The following is a 20,587-nucleotide window of genomic DNA, read 5'->3' as shown; positions in this document are numbered from 1 at the left end:
AGATACCACGCCTGCTCCTATCAACACACATTATTTCATACCGATGCACTTGTGTGCCTTGAGCAACAACTCTATGTCTCCGTGCCTTTTTGATTTTATCTTCCATGTACTTTGTCACTACGTTGCCAAACACTATGTTGTTATCGGCCATGGACGGACCAATTTTCTTGTATCGATCCCTAAAGTAGGCTTGCGTGCCGTGAAGGATGAATTCAACAATAGCAACCAATGGAAGTACCCGAACTCCTCGCATTACCCAGTTGTACACCTCTGCCAAATTGGTTGTCATTATGCCATACCGAGATCCATCGGTGTCGAACAATAGAGCCCACTTCTCCTTAGGCTCATTCTCAATCCACTGAGAGAAATTTCTGATGGCCGAACCTGACCTCCTTCTCATTGTTGGTGGGTCATCATGTAATGCACCAAGAGGTATGGGAGGCTCGTCACCTTCAACTTGTGGTCTGCGAGATTGCTCATCTGTTTGCTTCGTTGTCAACTCATCCAACTTGTCCCACAACTCATTAAATTTCTTCTCTTGGTTCTGTGCACAGAGCCTCTTAAAGAGATCCATAAGATGCTTGTTCTTGAATTGCTTGTAGAAATTTGCACCCATGTGACGCATGCACCACCGACTCCGAACATCAGGCCACTTAGCTGGAAGTCCCTTCTCATCCCAACCGTTCTGCAAGTAGTCAATAGCCCGCAACATACCCGCATGACGATCATGTATAAGGCAAACGTTGGGCCTCATACGCACCACTGCAATGTGCACTCTCTCTAGGAACCAGTACCAGCTTTCAGTGTTCTCACTCTCTACAAATGCGAAAGCCATAGGTAGAACCTGGTTGTTCCCATCACACCCAATTGCTGTCAATATCTGACCTCGGTATTTACCTGTCATAAAAGTTCCATCTATGCATAGAACAGGTCGACAATGCACAAAAGCATTGATGAAAGCACCCAATGAGAAAAAGGCTCTTTGCAGCACACTCTTTGTTCGATCTTCAACCGATGTAAATGTATGTAGGTCATAGTAAGTATTATTATTCCTCTGGGCAATGGTGGCTAACAAACGAGGCAAATTATCATAAGAAGCTTCAAATGTGCCATACCTCATCTCAATGATCTTTTGTTTGGCTCTCCAGGCCTTTGCATAGCTTATGGTGTACTTGAATTTGTTCTCGATGTGCCTAATAATTGATTTTGGTTCAAAGCCAATGTTACCAACAACACTGCTGTACATCTCACTTGCCACAAAAGCTGAAGTGATGTTTCGGTGATACTTCTCCACCCCTTGTAAGTAGCACTTGTGCTCGGTCACAATGCTAACTTTCCAATAATCATTCCATTTACCCTTATATGCATGGACACGCCACGGACATTCTTCCTTCATGCACCTCACTTCATACACATAATTTGTTGACTTGACCACCCTAAACTCTCTCTGCAATGAAACTGCCCAATGCTTCACCGCCTCCTTCATCTCATCCTTATGAGCATACCTTGCACCCTCAATTACCTCGTTCTCCTTATACTCCCAGGGTACATGATCACCCTCTGATATAACAAGACCAGAGAAGTCCTCATTTGCCCAATCAGTGGCCATTACATCACCTTCCTCATCGGATGATGCGTCGTCCTCCGCTTGCTCATTATCCGAATCTTCCCTCTCCATTTCATCAACAATTATACCGACTCTCTCCCCCTCATCCGCCATGCCCATGGCCTGCTCCTCCCTTTGTTGATTTTCCTCATTTTGCATCGATGGTCCAACAACATCCCCTGCATTGCTAGGACCCTCCACATCTTCGGTTTGCATTGAAACATTTGTATCTTTCTCTTGTACCGACACAAATATAACGAGGGGCCATGACCGTTCAAAAGCCATTTCCACATACCGTCTCCAAGCAGCAGTGCTGTCCATTGGCATTAGTTCCCAAAAATAACCTTCTATTGAACGACTCACTACAACAGATACTGACATTGTGTAGACTTCTTGGTCTATTCTAAATCCTCTCAACAACCAACTATAAATTGACTCAAATGTTCTCTCCGCAGGCCTATCGATGCCCTTAGATGTCATTACAAAATCTGACAGATCAACACCATCTGGACCAAATCTAATATTTCCTTCACCGTGAACTATCTGAAATGTGACCTTACTTGACATTGTGCCTGATGAAAACAATAACTGCGTTAACCTCGCATTTCTGTACTACGCCCTAAGTTACATTCTCTACAATATTGTTCTCTAAATTTCTAAAAGTAGGTTACATTCTCCAGATCAAACTAAACTACATCTTACAATTAACACTACTGTCTATGTCTCAATTCATACTATTATATTCTATGCTCTGGATCTACACATATGTGCTGTGTGCTACAGATCTGCTAAAATATATGGAACTAAAACTAAAACGCAACATATGTACTCAAACGTAATATATTAGTACAAATGCAAAAGATGTATGGGAGCATACCTGTGATGAAGTGAGCGAACCAGCAGGGCTTCGCCGCTCCCCTTCTGCTGCCCTCCCCTCTCTCTCTCTTTCGTTTTTTTGGATTTTTAGTGAATATAATGAAATTTGACAGGGGAGGGGCTGGGCTTTATAGGGGGGAGGCAAAAATCGCCCTCCCCCAGGGCGGCAAGGGGGCCGCCTGCAAAATTCCATGCCCCCTCGCCGCCCATTTGCAGGCGGCCCCCCGCACAGTACAAAATCGCCCTCTCGGAGGGCGGCAAGGGGGCCGCCTGCAAAATTCCATGCCCCCCCTCGCCGCCCATTTGCAGGCGGCCCCCCGCACAGTAGAAAATCGCCCTCGCGGAGGGCGGCAAGGGGGCCGCCTGCAAATTTCGTTGACGGCCGTCGCCCGAGAGCGAACGGCCGTCTGCCACGTCAGTTTCGCCGCCCTCTGGGAGGGCGATTTTTAAAAATCGCCCTCCCAGAGGGCGGTAGGCGACTATTTCCGTCAATTTTCAAAATGGAAAATTATTTTTGTAAAACTTTTAATAAAAAAAATTATAAATAAAAAAAATTCCGAACCGGTGGGGGCAGAAAGCCCATCAACCGCTCCAGCACCGAGGCTGCGTGACGGCCTCAGGCCCGTGGCGTGGGCAAGAGGCAACCCCAGTAGTTGATGCTCTAGACGGGGAAAAAGTACGCTGAAGGTCCCTTAACTTGTCATCGAGTTACAAAATCGTCCCCCAATCACAAAACCGGATACAACACATCCTCTAACTTATAAAATCAGTGCAAACTAGATCCCTCGGCGGTTTTGACTCCGGTTTTGACCGACGTGGCAGCTGACTCAGCGTGGGACCCACGTGAGGCCCCACATGTCAGCGTGGCCACCTCAGCCTCCTCTCTTCCCCGTATTCTCTCCCTTCCTCCTCTGTCCCTCTCTCTCACTTCGCCGAACAACAGACCGATGCCGGCGGCGGTCCAGAGCAGCAGCCGTGCCTCCGCACCCACCACCGCGGTGGCGCCCGCTTCTACCTTCGCGCCCACCGCCGCGGAGGTCGAGCGGTCCACGTGGTGGCGCAACGTTGAGCGGCCCGGGACAGCGGCGTGGCGCCGTGGCGGTCGAGCGGCCTGGGCTGCCACCATCGTCGTCCATATGCAACCAATCGCAAATTTGGGGATGAATCTATTGATGGGAGATGGGAGAGGGAGACGACGAGGCACGTTGCTGCATCAAGACAGAGACAAGGAGCACCGGTCACCAAGGACATCGGGCTAGCAGTAGGCGGCGGTGCATCGTGTGTCTTTTCATCACTGAAGTCTTGTGGAGATGAAGAGTTGAATACACAGAAGATAAGCGTGCGCTGTGGGGCAGCAAGGACGGCGTGCAGCTGCCACCGACTTTCGCCCCCACAACGCTTGTCGCGCTGCCTCGGCAGGCCTCTGCCGCCGCTGACCGTGCGCTGTAGCCTATAGGTGGCCTCCATGCCGTCTGGATCGAGGTGCACCGCCGCTCGCCGCTCGCCGGACCCGTGTTGTCATCGTCGCTGTCGCTGTCCGCTTCCACCCACCAAACGTGTCCCTCTCCTCTGACGGTGGGCACGTCGTGCGCGCATGCGGGGTGGGAGGAACGGCGTGACAAGACGGATGGCAAAGAGTATATGGGCACGGCGGACGCGGGCGGCTGCCGATGAGGGAGGAGATGCCACCGGCAGCGGCGACTCTCCGCCGGTTAGCTTCCAGCCCGCGGCGACGACGACGGCCGCACGCCGCACTCCCCCACACACCCCGCGCGCGGCGCCCGACGCCTCCGACATGCCGCCGCCCACGACCGTGAACCGCCCGTAGCAACCCGGCCCTCAGCCCCTCGTCCGCCTCCTTCGCCGACGATAACGCCGCCCGACGCACACGCGACCGAGACTGCCTGCTAGCCCCTGCCTGGTTTTGCAGTTTTCACCAACTCGCCGGGAGCTCGCTGCAGAGGATGAAGACGACGCCGACGCCGCACACGAACGAAAGCGAGGTCGCCGCCCGCCTCGCTCGCCTGCTCCGCGGTTCTCCTGCGAAGGCGGCGAACAGCTCCGCGGTCGGGGCACCCGCCGAGTCCATCGCCGCCGCGTGGCCCGTTCTCCCGTGTCGCCCCTTCTCCCGAGTCCCCGCGTCAGGCGTCACCTGTCGCCGGCGCCGCCCAGCTCCTCCCCCGCTGGCGCCGCCCAGTTTTTCCGCACCAGCCATCCGCCGCGCCAGCCGAACCGTACCCAGCTGCTTTCGTGGGAGGAGAGAGAGGAAGAGAGGTGGAGATGGGAGGGGAAGTAGAGGCTGACACGTGGGACCCATGTGGGTCCCACGCTGAGTCAGCTGCCACGTCGGTCAAAACCGGAGTCAAAACCGCCGAGGGATCTAGTTTGCACTGATTTTGTAAGTTAGGGGATGTGTTGCATCCGGTTTTGCGGTTTGGGGACGATTTTGTAACTCGATGACAAGTTGAGGGACCTTCGGTGTACTTTTTCCTCTAGACGGCCACGTCCCGGCAGCTATTATCCGGCCCATACGCCAAGGGCGATCCTTGCAACCGTACTGTACACACGCTATATATTTTTCGAATAAGTTCACCGAAGGTCCCTTAACTTAACAGCGAGAATTTTTTTAGTCCCTTAACCACAAAATCAGAAATGTGTACCCTAAACTCACTTAAATCGTACAAAGGAGGTCCTATAGCAGTATTTTTTCCAGGTTTTGCTGACGTAGCATCCTAGTCAGCAAAAAATAAAAAGATAAATACGTGGGACCCACATGTAAGTGAGAAAAAGTGTGGGATCAACCATCCTACTCAGCAATCTTCTTCTCTTTTCCTTTTTATCTTCTTCTGTTTCGGTTTTAGAGGGGGAGCAGTAGCGGCACGTGGACGGAGGCAAGCGGAGCGGCGGCGTTAGCGGGCGGGCACGACTGCAGAGCGTCAGCGGCGGAGGCAAGCGGCGCGCAGCCGGAACGGCTTCACGGCGACGGTTGTACTTCCTCATCATCTTTGTGCGACAGTGGCCGCTGCCTGCTCGTCACCGTCGGCACGCCCCTGCCCACGTAGCCTGCGGGCGACCGCCCTTCTTCCCACGACCGCTGGAGACGGGAGAGGAGGCCGGGCGGACCGGGAGGAGATGAGGCCGGCCGGAGAGGGGGAAAAAGGCGGCGCCTTGCCGCCACTCGCCCGCCGTGCCCCCCGCGTCCCCCGCCCCTCTGCTCCATTCGCGCCTGGAGCTGCCGCTCGCCGATCGCTTGCCGTTGCCGCAGTCGCCGCTCCGCCTACTCTGGCCACGCGCTGACGCCGCGTCCCCCGCTCGCCCGCCGCCGCTCCGCCGACTCTGGCCGCGCACCGCCGCCCACTGTCGCTAGTCCTCTGCGGTCGTTCTCGCCCGCCGCCTGCTGCCGCCAACGCTCTGCAGCTGTGCCCGGAGCCGCCGCTTGCCGCCACGCCCGTCCACCGCCGCTCCTCCTGCCTCCGGCCATGCGCTCGTCACGGTGAAGCCGCTCGCCCATTGCCGCCCGCCGCCGGCAAAGAGAGAAGAGAGAAAAGAGAAGAAAAAAATTGCAACTGACATATAGGCCCCACGTAATTTTTTTAATTTTTTTTCTGACTAAGACGCCACGTCAGCAAAATTAAGCAAAAATACTACTATGGGACCTCCTTTGAACGGTTTAAATGAGCTTAGGGGTATACATTTCTGATTTTGTGAGTAGTAGTATATCTTAGACAGTAATTGAATATTTACAATGAAGTCTCGACGGTATTCAATACATGAAAAACATATATGTTCCTCGGAAAAAAAATTATATATATGCGCTTTGATTATTTGGCAAAAGTTTTTGCATTTTTACCATACTTGTGATACTACAAAAGTGCTTTCTTGACATGAATACAGCCATGCACCCTACTTTTGCAGTGGAGAAAAAAAAAACTCACCTTTGACACGGACTTGTGTTGCCCTGCTGCAGTGGTCCAGTTATAAAAACCCTTAAAAAACCATCAGATCATCACTTCGAACTAAGCAAACCACAGTGACCACAAACTCCACTGCCCTCTTGCCTCCTCCACCGGCGTCGCCTCGCCTCGTCTCGGCTTCCAACGCCAACCACCGCCGCGGATCTCGCCGGAGCCAAGAAAAGCCCAGCCATGTCGAAGCGTCTCGCGGCGGCGCTGCTCGTGCTGTGCGCCTGCGCCACGCGCGCGCGGGGCGCCGACGACTACACGGCGTTCGTGTACGCCGGGTGCTCGCAGGCGCGCTACGACGCCGGGACGCAGTACGCGGCGGACGTCGACACCGCGCTCTCGGCGCTCACCAACAGCGCGGGCTACACCGCCTACGCCAACTACACCTCGCCGTCGGCCGCCTCCGGCACCGGCCTCGTCGGCGTCTACCAGTGCCGCTCCGACCTCCCCGCCGCGATCTGCGGCGGCTGCGTCAGGTCGGCCGCCACCAAGCTCGCGTCGCTCTGCAACTCCGCGGCCGGCGCCGGGGTGCAGCTGCGCGCGTGCTTCGTCCGCTACGGGAACGACTCGTTCCTCGGGAGGCAGGACACCACGGTGCTGTTCAAGAAGTGCGGCGGCGAGGGCGGCAGCGACACGGGCGTCGTCGCCATGCGCGACGCGGCGCTCGGCGCGCTCGTGGCCGCCGCGGCGCCCGCCGGCGACGGCTCGTACCGCGCCGGCGCGGCCGGGTACGTGCAGGCCATGTCGCAGTGCGTGGGCGACCTCGGCGCCAAGGCCTGCACCGACTGCGTCTCCGCCGCGTCGTCGCAGCTCAAGGCCGGCTGCGGGTACGCCTCTGCCGGCGAGGTGTACCTCGGCAAGTGCTACGCGCGCTTCTGGTCCAATGCCGGAACCGGGGACAACAACGGAGGCGGCATCAGCGGCGGCGGCGGCGGCATTGGCGGCGGCGGGAATGGCATCAGTGGCGGCGGCGGCGCTGTGGGCGGAGGCAATGGATACGCATATGGATTTGTGCCGCACACGTACAGTGACCACGGTAAGCATCTAAACAGCCCATTATTTCCCTTATTCGTATGCTTATCCTAATGGCTTATTACTAATATTTGGCAAATAAAAATGCATTTGTAAATAAAATTTTTATATATGTGTTCTCAGTGACTTAATTAAAATCAAATGTTGTAGAATAAATTACGATGAAAAAAATAAAAAAACTTAAGTTCAAAAATTTAAATTTTGACTTATAAATATAAGCATAAGGCAAACAATAAAACCATTTTTTTCCATTCTTCTGGCCGTTCCATTTTTCATGGCCTTTTCCCTACAGTAACTAGTAGTAAAAAATTTGGATGCTGCTGTTTTTTTTTAATTCATGGAAAATGGCTATTTGCACACAAGCATGCCACACTCAACACCTACTAAATCGCTCCCGTTAACACACGCTCAAAGAGATGGAGACTAGTGGCAAGAGGTGAATCTTGGTCTAACTAAATTTCTATTGAAAATGCAACTGCGTATGTATAAAAATCTGTGGACAACAGGATTTGTTATGCACCCACGACTTTACCATCACATCACTAATTTTTTTTTACAAGTAGTAAAACATGAGAAATCTTTCGAACCGCGATAATTAGACTAATTATTGTGAAAACTCCAAAGGAGACACTTGGGGATAAAACAATTTTAATTGTTTGCGGGACAAATTAAAAATATCTTGATCTTTATTTTTTAATAAAAAATACATAAAGCCAAATGATATGCAGTTCGTATAGTGATACACATGACACATTCTTGATTTTCTTCTTGAGTGATATATGGATTTTAAGGTATAAGTATTAGTTATTGGGGATTTCCCAGTTTCCAACTGAAGTGTTTAGGTTGCTTTCCTTTGCACATTGGCCGATCCAGTTGTATAATCTAGCTGTTGATGATTGTACATTGTGGATCTTACTGGGCTCACCGTTATCTTGATAACCGTAGAGTACATTACATTGCATCGAAACGGGCGTTAAAGAAATGGCGTTGATGCGAGAGCCTGCACATCTGGGTCACTACTTTTTACGGAATTCTGAATATTTGTTGGATCCTGCAACCATAGCTGGGATCATCAGTGCAACATTAAACTACACGTACTATTGAATCATTAACATTAGTCATTTACTGAAATTAGACTTTATATATTCCCAAGGGTACTTCCTACGTCTCTGCCATGATGAGTGCACGAACATCATTGCATGACACTAATAATTTTTAGCCTTCCTAGACTTGCAGTAGTTAATGTTAAGCACGGTACACCCAGTCTCTTCTGTTCAGGTTAGCTGAACTATCTGAAGTTAGCTGCTAGTTCAAGTGAAGAAATTCTGATGTTGGTAGAGATAGACCTTGTAGTCAGAGGTGCAGAAATTTACACATTGTGTGCTACATGATTAGGGATCGACATCACAGTTGGATGTGAGTGATCCAGTTCTTGACCAACACAAGAAAGTAAGCAGAGCTTCCTGAAATCAGGGGTTTCCATGTAGTGTTGTGCAAATGTACATCTGAAATTAGGCATGACACTGCATGAGTAGCCCCCACATTTCTCTCTTAGAGAGTGTCAATGATTGATCCACCAGATAGAACGTTCTGATCTGCTTGGCCTTCTTCAATTACACACACTGCAATAATACAGAAATCTGAATGTGTACTAGTCAGACATTACAATTCAAATCTAACCTGTGTTGTGTATAACTGTATATTTTGCATGGGCATAGTATATTAGTTTTTGTATATGGTGTGCCAATGTGATGACAGATAGTACAGCCTAGCTAGAAGCAAATTGTGGTTAATTTGGTGCAAGCCACAAAGGTGTATAGCAAACAAAAGAACCCCCAAAAGAACTTTTCTTCCCTTCACTTTTGCTCTGAACTTTTAGCAAGAACTTTGATGTGGATTCGCTTTCTTGGTGTCAATAAGGTTGCTGTGAATATCACAAAGTGGATTCAAAATGATCCAGCTTTGTATCATTGGAATTTGAAAACAGGGGTAGGATATCTCTGGTATCCCATTGTGGGTAGTGTACCGCTCAGCCTTTTTTCTGCCCTTTTCGTGTAGCTTTAAACCTTTAACTAGTCTGCTTTGCACAAAGCTACTACACTCTGTATATACACTCACTCACTCACATCACATACAAGGAGTAGATTTAGTTCGGCTTTTGACTGTTCTTCTGTGGGTGATCTGTTCCAATTGTTCATCAGATGAATCTGGGAAAACACTTGCAATCATCATCGGCCTCGTCGCGGCTGTCGCCCTCGTCATCGTCTTCCTCTCCTTCGTCAGAAGAGCCGGCGGTGTCGGTGGTAAGAATTTTGGGTTCAGAATTTGTTGAATCTTGATTCAGTTCATCATATATAGCCATTGTTCATGGTATATTCATTGATGTATATACCTTTTTTTTTTTTTTTACCTGAATCATCTGCAGGCAAAAGCTAAGGGTGAGCAGGATGGTCACCACTTAGCTCAGATTGGATCGGTCGGTGTGGCTTTTTCTTGGGCATTGCTTTGGTATCTCTCCTACACATCTCTTTTATCTTTTAGGGTCTCTTTTGTCGTCTCATTATGGGCCAAAACAAAGAGGAAGCCATGCCGAAATGACCTACGCTGAAAGGGAGCCACTGTGCTGAAGTGTGAGGTGAAGATTCCAGCTGCTACCTGCAACTAGCCACTAAGGAAAAATTACTCAAAAAAATAATCAAGGAGTTAATTAAAGTGTGGTGTCTACTTGTTAGATAATTTGTTTATGAAACTTATATATATATTAATATATATGATTCATCATGTCCAAGCAGTTGTTAATTGGTCTTATCTCATATATATAATTATATATATACAATGCATGGTTGGTGACTGGTGAGTGGTGCCAATGTACTCATGTATATCATCATTGTTGATTTCTTGATGGGTAAATTAATTACTACGACCTTGTTGTACTGCCATGGCATATAATACTTTGGTGAGTAAGGCGGTTGAGGAGCTGAATAATTCCAGCTTTTATGAGAACGACAAGGCGGCCATCATGATCCATCTTAGTGCTCCCTCTCTTTGGTAGTACTACTGTACGTTCAAATCATCATTAGAACGTCGTCATGAGTGATTAATTTTTTTAAGATGATGGAAAAGTGTATTTGTTTACACCTCTGCTAAGGAGTGAACAATGGGAACGAAATGAACTGAAGTTTCGTGAGATGACGGCATTGCTCCATACGTACTTGACAGAAACGCAGTATTGCCCTTTAACTATGAGTGGTTGACATATAAACTAACCTACGCTAAATATTAGTATTGCAGAGAAGACTCATCCTTTGTACAATGCATGGACCAACATCATGGACGTATAGTAGTTAATATATACGGTATATGCACGAATGTATGTATCAGCAAGGTCATAAATCTCGCCTTGAAATCACTTCGGTACTCGTTTTTTTTTTCCCTCTCTTTCCAAAATCAGAGTTGGTTTGGTCGAAATAAGCTCAGGCTCAAAAGAAGCTGAAAGATGTAGGGGGCGTGAGGAGCAGGGGAGAGGCCTCTTTGCCTTTGATAAAGCGTGCAAGTGTCGACGAGTCGGCAGCGCACTGGCCGCTGGTACAAAGGCAGGCCCCCTTTTTTGCGTGCGTTGCGTAGTTTGGCTTTGCGCGTCGCGTCGCGCGCGGGGCTTCCGGTGTCGAGGAGGAAGTGACGAGAAATCCCGCGTGCCCGCGAACGCGTGAGCGTGAAGGAGCTAAAGATGGCTATAAGGCCGGAGGCACGACGGCCGGCCCATGGCACGGCTATTCGGCCGGGTCCAAGCATGACACAGCACGACTGATGCCGGTCCAAGCATGACATAGCACGACTGGTGCCGGCCCGATCTGATAGTTGGGCCATGCCTTGGTATGGTGGGCTGGCCCGGCACGACACGGTCCAATGAGCAGGAAGAAAGATAGTTGAGGGATCCAAAGACTTTAATTAGCTATATAAGGCACAACCAAAGAGAAGAGGGACACACAATAGACTTATTACAGTCAAATAAGACAAGGTTCAAAGAGATGAGGGATGACAAATAGACTTATTCCATGGAGAAGCACGATGGGCTCTCGTGTCTTCGGACTGGCCCAACACAGCCTGAGTATTATTGGGCCGTGCTTGAGATATTAGTGCAGCCCGTGGGTGGGCATGGCCTAGCCCGACTGACCTCAGCCCGAGCTGCCCATTTGGCCATCTATAGGTGGAGCGCATGGTCAGCAGCACAGGCTAGCAGGTGGTGGCCTGGTCGCCGAGATGTCCATGGGCGTTGTGCCGTGGCAACAAGGAAGCCCCATGCGCCGTGACCCCTGCACTTGGGTCGGTAAAAGTCTAATTTGACTCCCTTAAATATAGGTAGAATCGATTCATATCATTCAACCGCGAAACAAGGTATATAGTGTCCACGTGGTAGCTCATTCAATAGGAAGATTAAAAATAAACGTGAGACCTATGTGGTGGATGGTTCAGCATTCTAACGCTGTGAATTGATTGTTGAGGTTTTTAGATGATCAATGTGAAAAGACTATAGATTGGACGACAACAACCTTGTTGATGTCAGTTCATATTTTGGATTGTGTTCTTTGCTCCACTGCAATGCATAATTTTGCAGTGAATAAACATTCCGTTGAGCACCTACCGTGCAACGTTGCCAATGGGAACAAGAACACCAATAGACAGTATGAGGCATGACCTTGAACCTAGCTATATTATAAGGTTTAGTGAAGATTGAAGCTATGGGAAACGATTGACTTACTAATTAGCTCAGTTTCCTCCCTGATTGTGAGAGCCCCTTGCAATGGCAGTGCAAGGCAGGACCACTGTGGGAGTGGTGAAGTGGCGATGCCGGTGGAAGAGAGGATGGCAACGGCATGGCCTTGCCTTCGGGGGCATGGCAGAGTGGCAATGCTGGTGGAAGAGAGGACGGCGACGCTGACGGATGGCAGGACCACCGGGGACACAGCAGGGTGGCGATGCCAAGGGAAGAGAGGATTGTGATGGCGATGGCTGCACGAGGAAAGGATGGAACACCAGGGCGATTGCAGTGGCGACCAAGACGGAGCAACCCAGCCGGGTAAGGGCGGACTACCGTGGTGCCAGCGGGGGGATTGGGGAGGCTGCGATTTGCGGCGGGAGGAAGCTATTTGCGGCAAGAGGTGCGCAACATTTGGGAGGATAACGGAGATGGCGAAGTGGCAATGGCTGGAGACCGGCGAGGGGTTTTGCGACAGCGGCCTCGCCTCCTCGCGAAGTGCCGGCAATGCGGGAGGATGAGATTTGCAGCGGGAGGCGCAGCGACGTCCGTAATGCGAGGACACGTCATCCTAGGTGGAGGCGGATAGCAGGCGAATGGCACAGCCGCATGGATGGCCCTGGCACGGTAGCGGGGATGGCGTGCAAGGGAGTGGCGATGATTAATCATGCGTTGTTTAGGGCCATGGAGATGGAGTCACGCGTTCTCAGTGGGAAGGATTGAGAATTAGTGAATTCACCGTATGATCACAAACACTAGGAAATGGCCAAAAGACAAAATTCTAGCATGACAGATGGCTCGATGGGTTATCCCCTAAAGAGCTATCTCCTTCACTCTACCAGATTGCAACAAGAAAGAACAGAACGGTGGCGCAGGAGTTACAGGACAACCGCTGGTTGAGACAGATGCGAAGAATGAACACCACAGCCCAAGTCAGAGAATTCATCCACCTATGGCACCAAATCCAGCAGGTCGTTCTGCAAGAAGGAACGGAGGACACGATTATGTGGCGATGGTCCCCAAACGGAACCTACTCGGCAAAATCCGCTTACATGATACAATTCGTTGGAGGCGTACAAGATAACATGTCAGATTTCTTTTGGAAGGCAAAAGTAGAAAACAAATGCAAATTCTTCGGTTGGCTTATGATACATAAGAAGATCCTCACAGCTGACAAACTCAGCCTCCGCGGCTGGGACAACAACCACATCTGCCCACTTTGTGGTGTGGAACCGGAGACAGCCACCCACCTCCTCATGGAATGATCCTTCGCAAAGCAAGTCTGGAGATACATTTGGCAGAAAGCGGGCCTTCATATGCCACCAGCCGCCGCTTACAATGGAGACATGCTTGGATGGTGGACGGCCTGCAGGAGAGAGATGGCGAAGGAACAAAGAAGAAACTTTGATGGCCTCTTCATCTACACAGTTTGGGGCATTTGGCTTCAAAGAAATGCTAGGATTTTCAATGGGGCATACAGCACAGTGATGCAAGTCGTTGAGTCCATAATCGATATGTGCAAAGCCTATGATGGAGCTCACAACTTAGATGAGTAGTTCTCGTATCCTCACATTAGTTGCTTTCCATTTCCTAAAAATTCTTGTCTCCAACCTGTCTTTATCGGAGGAGGGTCCGCTTGGGATCCTTTTGTAACCTTGTTTGTAAAAACTTTGGTTTCTCTCTCTTCTCCTTATATGAAATAGGCAGAGCTCCTGCTTTTACCCCCTAAAAAAAAAAGATCACAAACGACAGCCATATACTTCCCTCTTTTGTCGTTGGATGAGTAGATCGGATGAATGAGGAAAGAAAAACCAATTTTTGTGTATGTTTTCTGGGTTATACCTAGAAAAGAAGTGAAGTGTTGCTTTTTTATACTAAGGGTGTGTTTGAGGAGAAGGGGATTGAGGAGATTGGGAAGATACGCAAAACGAGGTGAGCTATTAGCGTATGATTAGTTGAGTATTAACTATTTTAAATTTTAAAAATGGATTAATATGATTTTTTAAAGCAACTTTCCTATAGATTTTTTTTACAAAAAACACACCGTTTAGTAGTTTGGGAAGCGTGCGCGCGGAAAACGAGATGTTTTCTCTCTCAATCTTCCAGAACACCCGGGAACGATCGAAGCCTAAGTATAGATAGATAACATTATAAATAGAGGTCTTTAATGTGTAATTTTGTGAGGATCAAGATTCAAAATAGAATTGGATTTGATATACAATGGTCCCCTCTTCTTTCATAAATACAAATGTGTTTTGTATATGACTATTGTTCAATTTACACATTTTTACATTTTAATTTAGACTAATCACGATATAAACGGTGTATATATATATATATTTCGTTTCTCCTATTAAGCGTGGCTGTTTTTAAACCTTTGGAATGATTAAATGAATATCGTGACTCTTTTTTCGCCTTATCATAATTATTTAATTCTATCTTATAATTATTTGTTCTTCAAAATAGCTCCAAATCCTCCATCATGAACGGTATAGAGATAAAACCGTGGAAACAAGTTTGTCAAACACAGACAAACAAGAAGCCATAGATTCCGCAGAAAAAATCCTATGGCGGGCTATGGTTGAGCAGCACAAATCTGATGGCGAGCGTAACAATCAACCAGGAACTTTCCTGTGTTCTTCCTAGCTTTGGTGGTCCTAATGGTGACTCAGTTGACCGGCTGCCTAGCTCGAGTATTAGGCCTTGTTTAGTACACAAACTTTCAACTTTTTCATCGTATCAAAACTTTTCTACACACATAAATTTTCAATTTTTCCGTCACATCGTTTCAATTTCAATCAAACTTTTAATAGTAGCGTACAGCACACTGCTATGATATCACAAAAGCGAGAACAAATTTGAGCGCTGCCATCACAAAGAACGTTGAGTAGTAAAAAGACCATTAGAAAGAAGAGGAGTCGCAAAAAATCCCAATGTAAAGGTGAGATTTCTTAAAAATATTATTACTGGTATATATAATTTTTCGTCCAAAATTAATTTCCACTAGAACCTATTTAGGACGAGGAAAAGTACGAATTACCCCCCGAACTATGGTGGTCGTCCGAATGACCCCCCTGAACCATAAAACCGGACATTCTTCACCCCCAACTATACAAACCGGACGAATTAACCCCCTCGACCCAATCCACGGTGGTTTTGGTCTATGTGGCGTACACGTGGCAGCCCAGTCAGCATTTTATTTATAAAAAATGTGGGACCCACCTGTCATATCCTCTCTCTCACTCTTCCTCTCTCTTCTCTCTCTTCTCTGTCTCACTCTTCCCCTCTCTCTCTCTCACGCGCACGGCGGCAGGTGGGGGACACGAAGTGGCGGCGGCGGCGCGCACGCACACGGACGGGGGCCGGAGGCGGCGGCGAGGACAGCGGCACGCACGGCGCGGCGGCGCGCACGCACGCGGACAGGGGCCGGAGGCGGCGGCGAGGACGGCGGCATGCACGGCTCTGCGGCAAGCACCCGGCCGCAGGCTCGAGGCCTTGACCTCCTCGATGCGCCGCCCCATCCACGCCGAGTTCCGCGTCGTCGTCGGCGTCTCCAGCGAGCCCAACTCGAGGTGGTGGCTCGTTGATCCCGCGTGCTGGAGCTCGAGCTTGCTCGGCGGCTCGTCGATCCCGCGGAGGATCTCGAGGAGGGTGCCCCCGCGGTTGCCAGCGCCGGCTTCATTGTCGCGGCAGAACGAAGATGCAATCAAGGAGTACTGGTAAACAATCAACCAGCCTTTGAGGCAATCAAACAATGAAGAGTTCACGCCGACGACAAAGCAAAGCAATCAAACTGCAGGTCTGCAGGACATTGACAAATCACAATAGTAATGGAGATGCTGCAAGTGGACCAAGGGGGAAATCAAGAAGCGGCGGCGGTGTGATCGAATCGATCGTCAGAAGAAGGTGGTTCCGGCCAAGCCGCGGTGGAGGAGGTTGTGGGTGATGTTGTCCCTGTCGCGCTTGGCGGCCTCGGAGCGGACGGGGGTCTCCGGTGAGGTCTATTCGTCGACGAGCTCGTACCGAAGCTCCGGCTCGAGCTCCTCGCCGCGCGTCTCGCAGATGTTGTGGAGGACGCAGCAGGCGCCGAGCACGACGGGGAGGTCCTGGAGCTTCACCTCCGTGCGCTTCTGGACAGTGGCAGATCTAGAAAATCGATTCGTTGGTATCATAACGTGTCTATCGGTGTCATAATATACTAATTATGCTTAGATCATGGTGCTATAACATATGGATAATCAGTTTTGCTATAGGTTTTACCGAAAGTCGTTGGTGTCACCTGACACCGGCCCTAGTACTGTAGATCCGCCCCTGCTTCTGGAGGCACGCCCACCGCGCCTTGAGCCACGCGAACGCGTCGACGGCGACACGCCGGAGGTCCCCCTATCCGCGAGCGTGCGCGCCGCCGCGCCGTGCGTGCCGTCGTCCTCGCCGCCATGCGCGTCTCGGCCACGCCGCCGCCTCCGGCCCCGTCCGTGTGCGTGCGCGCCGCCGCCGCCACTTTGTGTCCCCCGCCTGCCGCAGAGTGCGACAGAGAAGAGAGAGAAGAGTGAGATGAAGAGTGAGAGAGGATATAACAGGTGGGTCCCATATTTTTTTTATAAATAGAATGCTGACTGGACTGCCACGCGTACGCCACGTAGACCAAAACCACCGCGGATTGGGTTGAGAGGGATAATTCGTCTTTTTTGCATAGTTGGGGTGAAGAATGTCCGGTTTTTGGTTTAGGTGGGTAATTCGGACGACCGCGATAGTTCGGGAGGGTAATTCGTACTTTTTCCATAGGAGGGAGATTTTTTTATGAAAAAAAAACAAAACTTACCATGTTCTCCCTCCTTATCCTCTTTTGGAAACCTGTTCCACATATGTGAAATATCAAACTCCCTAAGCTATAGTAATGTACAGTAAATATATAGGTGTAGGTGTATTTATTAAAATGTTTTGAGTGTGGTGTTGCAAGTTCAATACTTTAATAGTGTAAAAAACTAAAAAGAAAGTAATATAGATGGACTGTCTATCTATAATTCTTGACCGTTAGATTGCTTTAAGATTCATGCAAGAAAACCTAACGTTAACTCCATCCCTCCTCTCGTCCCCCCTCACTCCTAGTGTCGCCACGAGAGGAGAGTGCTTGATGCTCCGCAGCCGTTCAGTCTTGTCGTCTGGCGGGAGGACGCCAATGGTACTGGCGAGAACACTGTGGCTGTCGCCCCATTCCTTCTCTCCTTAAGCTGATAGCTACAAGGTGTCCCATCCCTGTTATTTTCCTCGTCTCCGACAACTCACTGCCACCAGGTTTGCCACCATCGGCAGTCGCCTCCTAACCATAAACTTTACTTTACCCTGCCGTCGGCCCACCGCTATCCTCCATCCTCGTGGCTTCCATGCCAGTGCCTTGTCATTAGCCCGGCCACCGGCATCTCGCCGTCTTCCATGACCATCCCTTAAAGCCCAAAGATCTTCCTCCTCTTCCCTTCCCACCTCCCACTGCCACTCTAACCCGGGACACTAAACCGTAACTTGTTAGATTGCAGCCGGTCGCTGGAGTTAGAGGAGAAAAACTGGGATTTCAGAACACGAATCGTGAAGCAATCTTAAAGTCGAAAATTTGCAAGATTTTGGCCTCATCAGTTTAATGTCAAATGCCATTTAGCGATTCCCTATTGATTTACTATGATTGCTTGCTTAACCAAATTCCTGTTTTTTGCAAAAATAAACAGACCTGATAGTATCCTACCTAACTAGAATTGGTTAATTACGACTTAGGAGTTAGGACACATGAGTTATTCAGCTTTGCACGGCAAAATCCCATTGATCCATCCATGCATCCCAAGCCTAACTCCATCGTCTCCTTCCTTGTGTTACTACTCTTCCACGTCCTTATCCTTAGCCATGAGTCGTCGGCGGCGGCGGCGGCGGCCGGTGGTGATAGCGACCATTTCAGGTACGACGGCTTCGCCGGCGCGCCGCTCGACCTCGATGGCATGGCCATGGTCGAGCCGGACGGCAAGCTCATGCTGACCAACGTCACGTCCCAGATGAAGGGCCACGCGTTCCACCCGGCGCCGCTCCGCTTCGTCGCGCCGCCGCCGAAGCCGAACGCCACTGCCCCCGCCGCCGCCCGGTCCTTCTCGACCACCTTCGTGTTCGCCATCGCCGCCGAGTACGTCACGGTGAGCGGCAACGGGCTCGCCTTCTTCGTCGCGCCGAGCAAGAACCTGTCCGCGGCGCTGCCGAGCCAGTTCCTGGGCCTCTTCAACAGCGAGAACAACGGCAACGCGAGCAACCGCGTGTTCGCCGTCGAGCTCGACACCATCCGCAACCAGGAGTTCGGGGACATCAACGGCAACCACGTCGGCGTCGACGTGAACGGGCTGGCGTCCGTCGCCTCCATGCCCGCCGGCTACTACGCCGACGACACCGGCGAGTTCGAGAACCTGACGCTCTTCAGCGGCGCCGCCATGCAGGTCTGGGTGGACTACGACGGCGCCGCCGCGGCGATCGACGTGACGCTGGCCCCCGTCGAGGTGCCCAGGCCGAGGAGGCCCCTCCTCTCCGTCGCCGTCGACCTCTCGCCGGTTGTGGCGGCGGCGGACGCGGCGGCGTACGTCGGCCTCTCGTCGTCGACGGGGCCGCACAAGACGCGCCACTACGTGCTCGGCTGGAGCTTCGCCATGGACGGACCGGCGCCGCCGCTAGACTACGCGAAGCTCCCCAAGCTTCCGCGCGCCAGCACCAAGCGGCGGTCCATGGTGCTCAAGGTCCTCGTGCCGGTGGCCGCGCCGCTCCTTGCGCTCGCGGTGGTCGTCGCCGTCGCCTCCGTCCTCCTATGGCGGCGGCGGCGGCGGCGGCACGCCGAGGTCCGGGAGGACTGGGAGGTGGAGTTCGGCCCGCACCGGTTTGCGTACAAGGACCTTGTCCGCGCCACCCGCGGCTTCGACGGCAAGCGGCTGCTCGGCGTCGGCGGCTTTGGCCGCGTGTACAGGGGCGTCCTCCCGGCGTCCGGGACGGAGGTCGCCGTGAAGGTCGTGTCGCTGTCGCACGACGCGGAGCAGGGGATGAGGCAGTTCGTCGCCGAGGTCGCCAGCGTCGGCCGCCTCCGCCACCGCAACGTCGTGCCGCTGCTCGGCTACTGCCGCCGGAGAGGCGAGCTCCTGCTCGTCTACGACTACATGCCGAACGGCAGCCTGGACCGGTGGCTGCACGGCCAGAGCGCGCCGCCGCTGGGCTGGGCGCAGCGCGTTCGCGCCATCAGGGGCGTCGCCGCCGGCCTGCTCTACCTCCACGAGGGCTGGGAGCAGGTGGTCGTCCACCGCGACGTCAAGGCGAGCAACGTGCTCCTCGACGGCGAGATGGACGCGCGGCTCGGCGACTTCGGGCTGGCGCGGCTGTACGGCCGCGGCGCCGCCGACCCGCGCACGACGCGGGTGGTGGGCACCCTGGGTTACCTCGCGCCGGAGCTCGCGCACACGCGGCGGGTGACGCCGGCGACCGACGTGTTCGCGTTCGGGTCGTTCGTCCTGGAGGTGGCGTGCGGGCGGCGGCCCATCGAGCACGGCGGCGCCACCGGCGACGACGGCGACGACGGCGAGTTCGTGCTTGCCGACTGGGTGCTCGACCGGTGGCACAAGGGGGACATCGCCGGCGCGGCGGACGCGCGGCTCCGCGGAGACTACGACCACGAGGAGGCGGCGCTGGTGCTCAAGCTAGGCCTCCTCTGCACCCACCCGGCGCCCGCCGCGAGGCCGCCGATGCGGCTGGTGGTGCAGGTCCTCGATGGCGACGCGCCGCTGCCGGAGCTAGCGCCCACGTACCGGAGCTTCATCACGCTGGCCATAGTGCAGAACGCCGACGGCGACGACTCCGGCGCCGCTTCGTGCCCGTCGTCGTCGACGGTGACGACGACGAGCGTCGACGACGGCGCATTCTCCGTCCATTCCGGAGATCGCATGCAAAAAATCGAAACATGTTCGCTCATAGAAACATTGTAAATTTGGACGTAATTTGTTTTTTTTTTGAACAGAGATATTCTTTTCTAAAATCTTGGGAGGTTGCAAACATTTCATTAGATTTCCCTATTAATTCCCGTTTGGGCAATTTCACAACTTCATTCGGTTAAACGTAGAAATGCTCACATGAATTTCAGTACAATTTTTTCTCTTAGTTCACTTCACATTGAAAAGTTCATGCGTGCTGAAAAGAGGCCTTTTAAATTTAAAGGCAAATGTGGAAGTTAATACTGGTCCAAAACTTGGGCCCTGTTTGGTTCCATGGGCTAATGTTTAGCTATCACCTTTTAGCCTCAATTTAGCTCTCAAGGATCCAAACAGGTGGGCTAATTTTGGGCTAATATGA

At 51.6% G+C, this 20,587-nt stretch overlaps 2 protein-coding genes across 2 annotated transcripts; both read left to right on the top strand.

Annotated features, from left to right (window-relative positions):
* The first annotated feature begins 6,474 nt into the window (after nucleotides 1-6,474).
* Nucleotides 6,475-10,409, top strand: LOC4340662 (plasmodesmata-located protein 6). Its single transcript, XM_015786677.3, has 3 exons — nucleotides 6,475-7,480; nucleotides 9,678-9,779; nucleotides 9,902-10,409. Exons 1-3 carry the CDS (start codon nucleotides 6,628-6,630, stop codon nucleotides 9,910-9,912), a joined length of 966 nt encoding a protein of 321 aa, XP_015642163.1. The 5' UTR covers nucleotides 6,475-6,627; the 3' UTR covers nucleotides 9,913-10,409.
* Nucleotides 10,410-18,045: 7,636 nt separating this feature from the next.
* Nucleotides 18,046-20,337, top strand: LOC107281186 (L-type lectin-domain containing receptor kinase SIT2-like). Its single transcript, XM_015786300.3, has one exon. It carries the CDS (start codon nucleotides 18,055-18,057, stop codon nucleotides 20,221-20,223), a length of 2,169 nt encoding a protein of 722 aa, XP_015641786.1. The 5' UTR covers nucleotides 18,046-18,054; the 3' UTR covers nucleotides 20,224-20,337.
* The last annotated feature ends 250 nt before the right edge of the window (nucleotides 20,338-20,587 follow it).

The sequence above is a fragment of the Oryza sativa genome, chromosome 6 (assembly GCF_034140825.1).
Source record: "Oryza sativa Japonica Group chromosome 6, ASM3414082v1".
Taxonomy (NCBI): domain Eukaryota; kingdom Viridiplantae; phylum Streptophyta; class Magnoliopsida; order Poales; family Poaceae; genus Oryza; species Oryza sativa.
The sequence above is the reverse complement of the archived record's forward strand: the minus strand, read 5'-3'. Positions and strand labels throughout refer to the sequence as shown.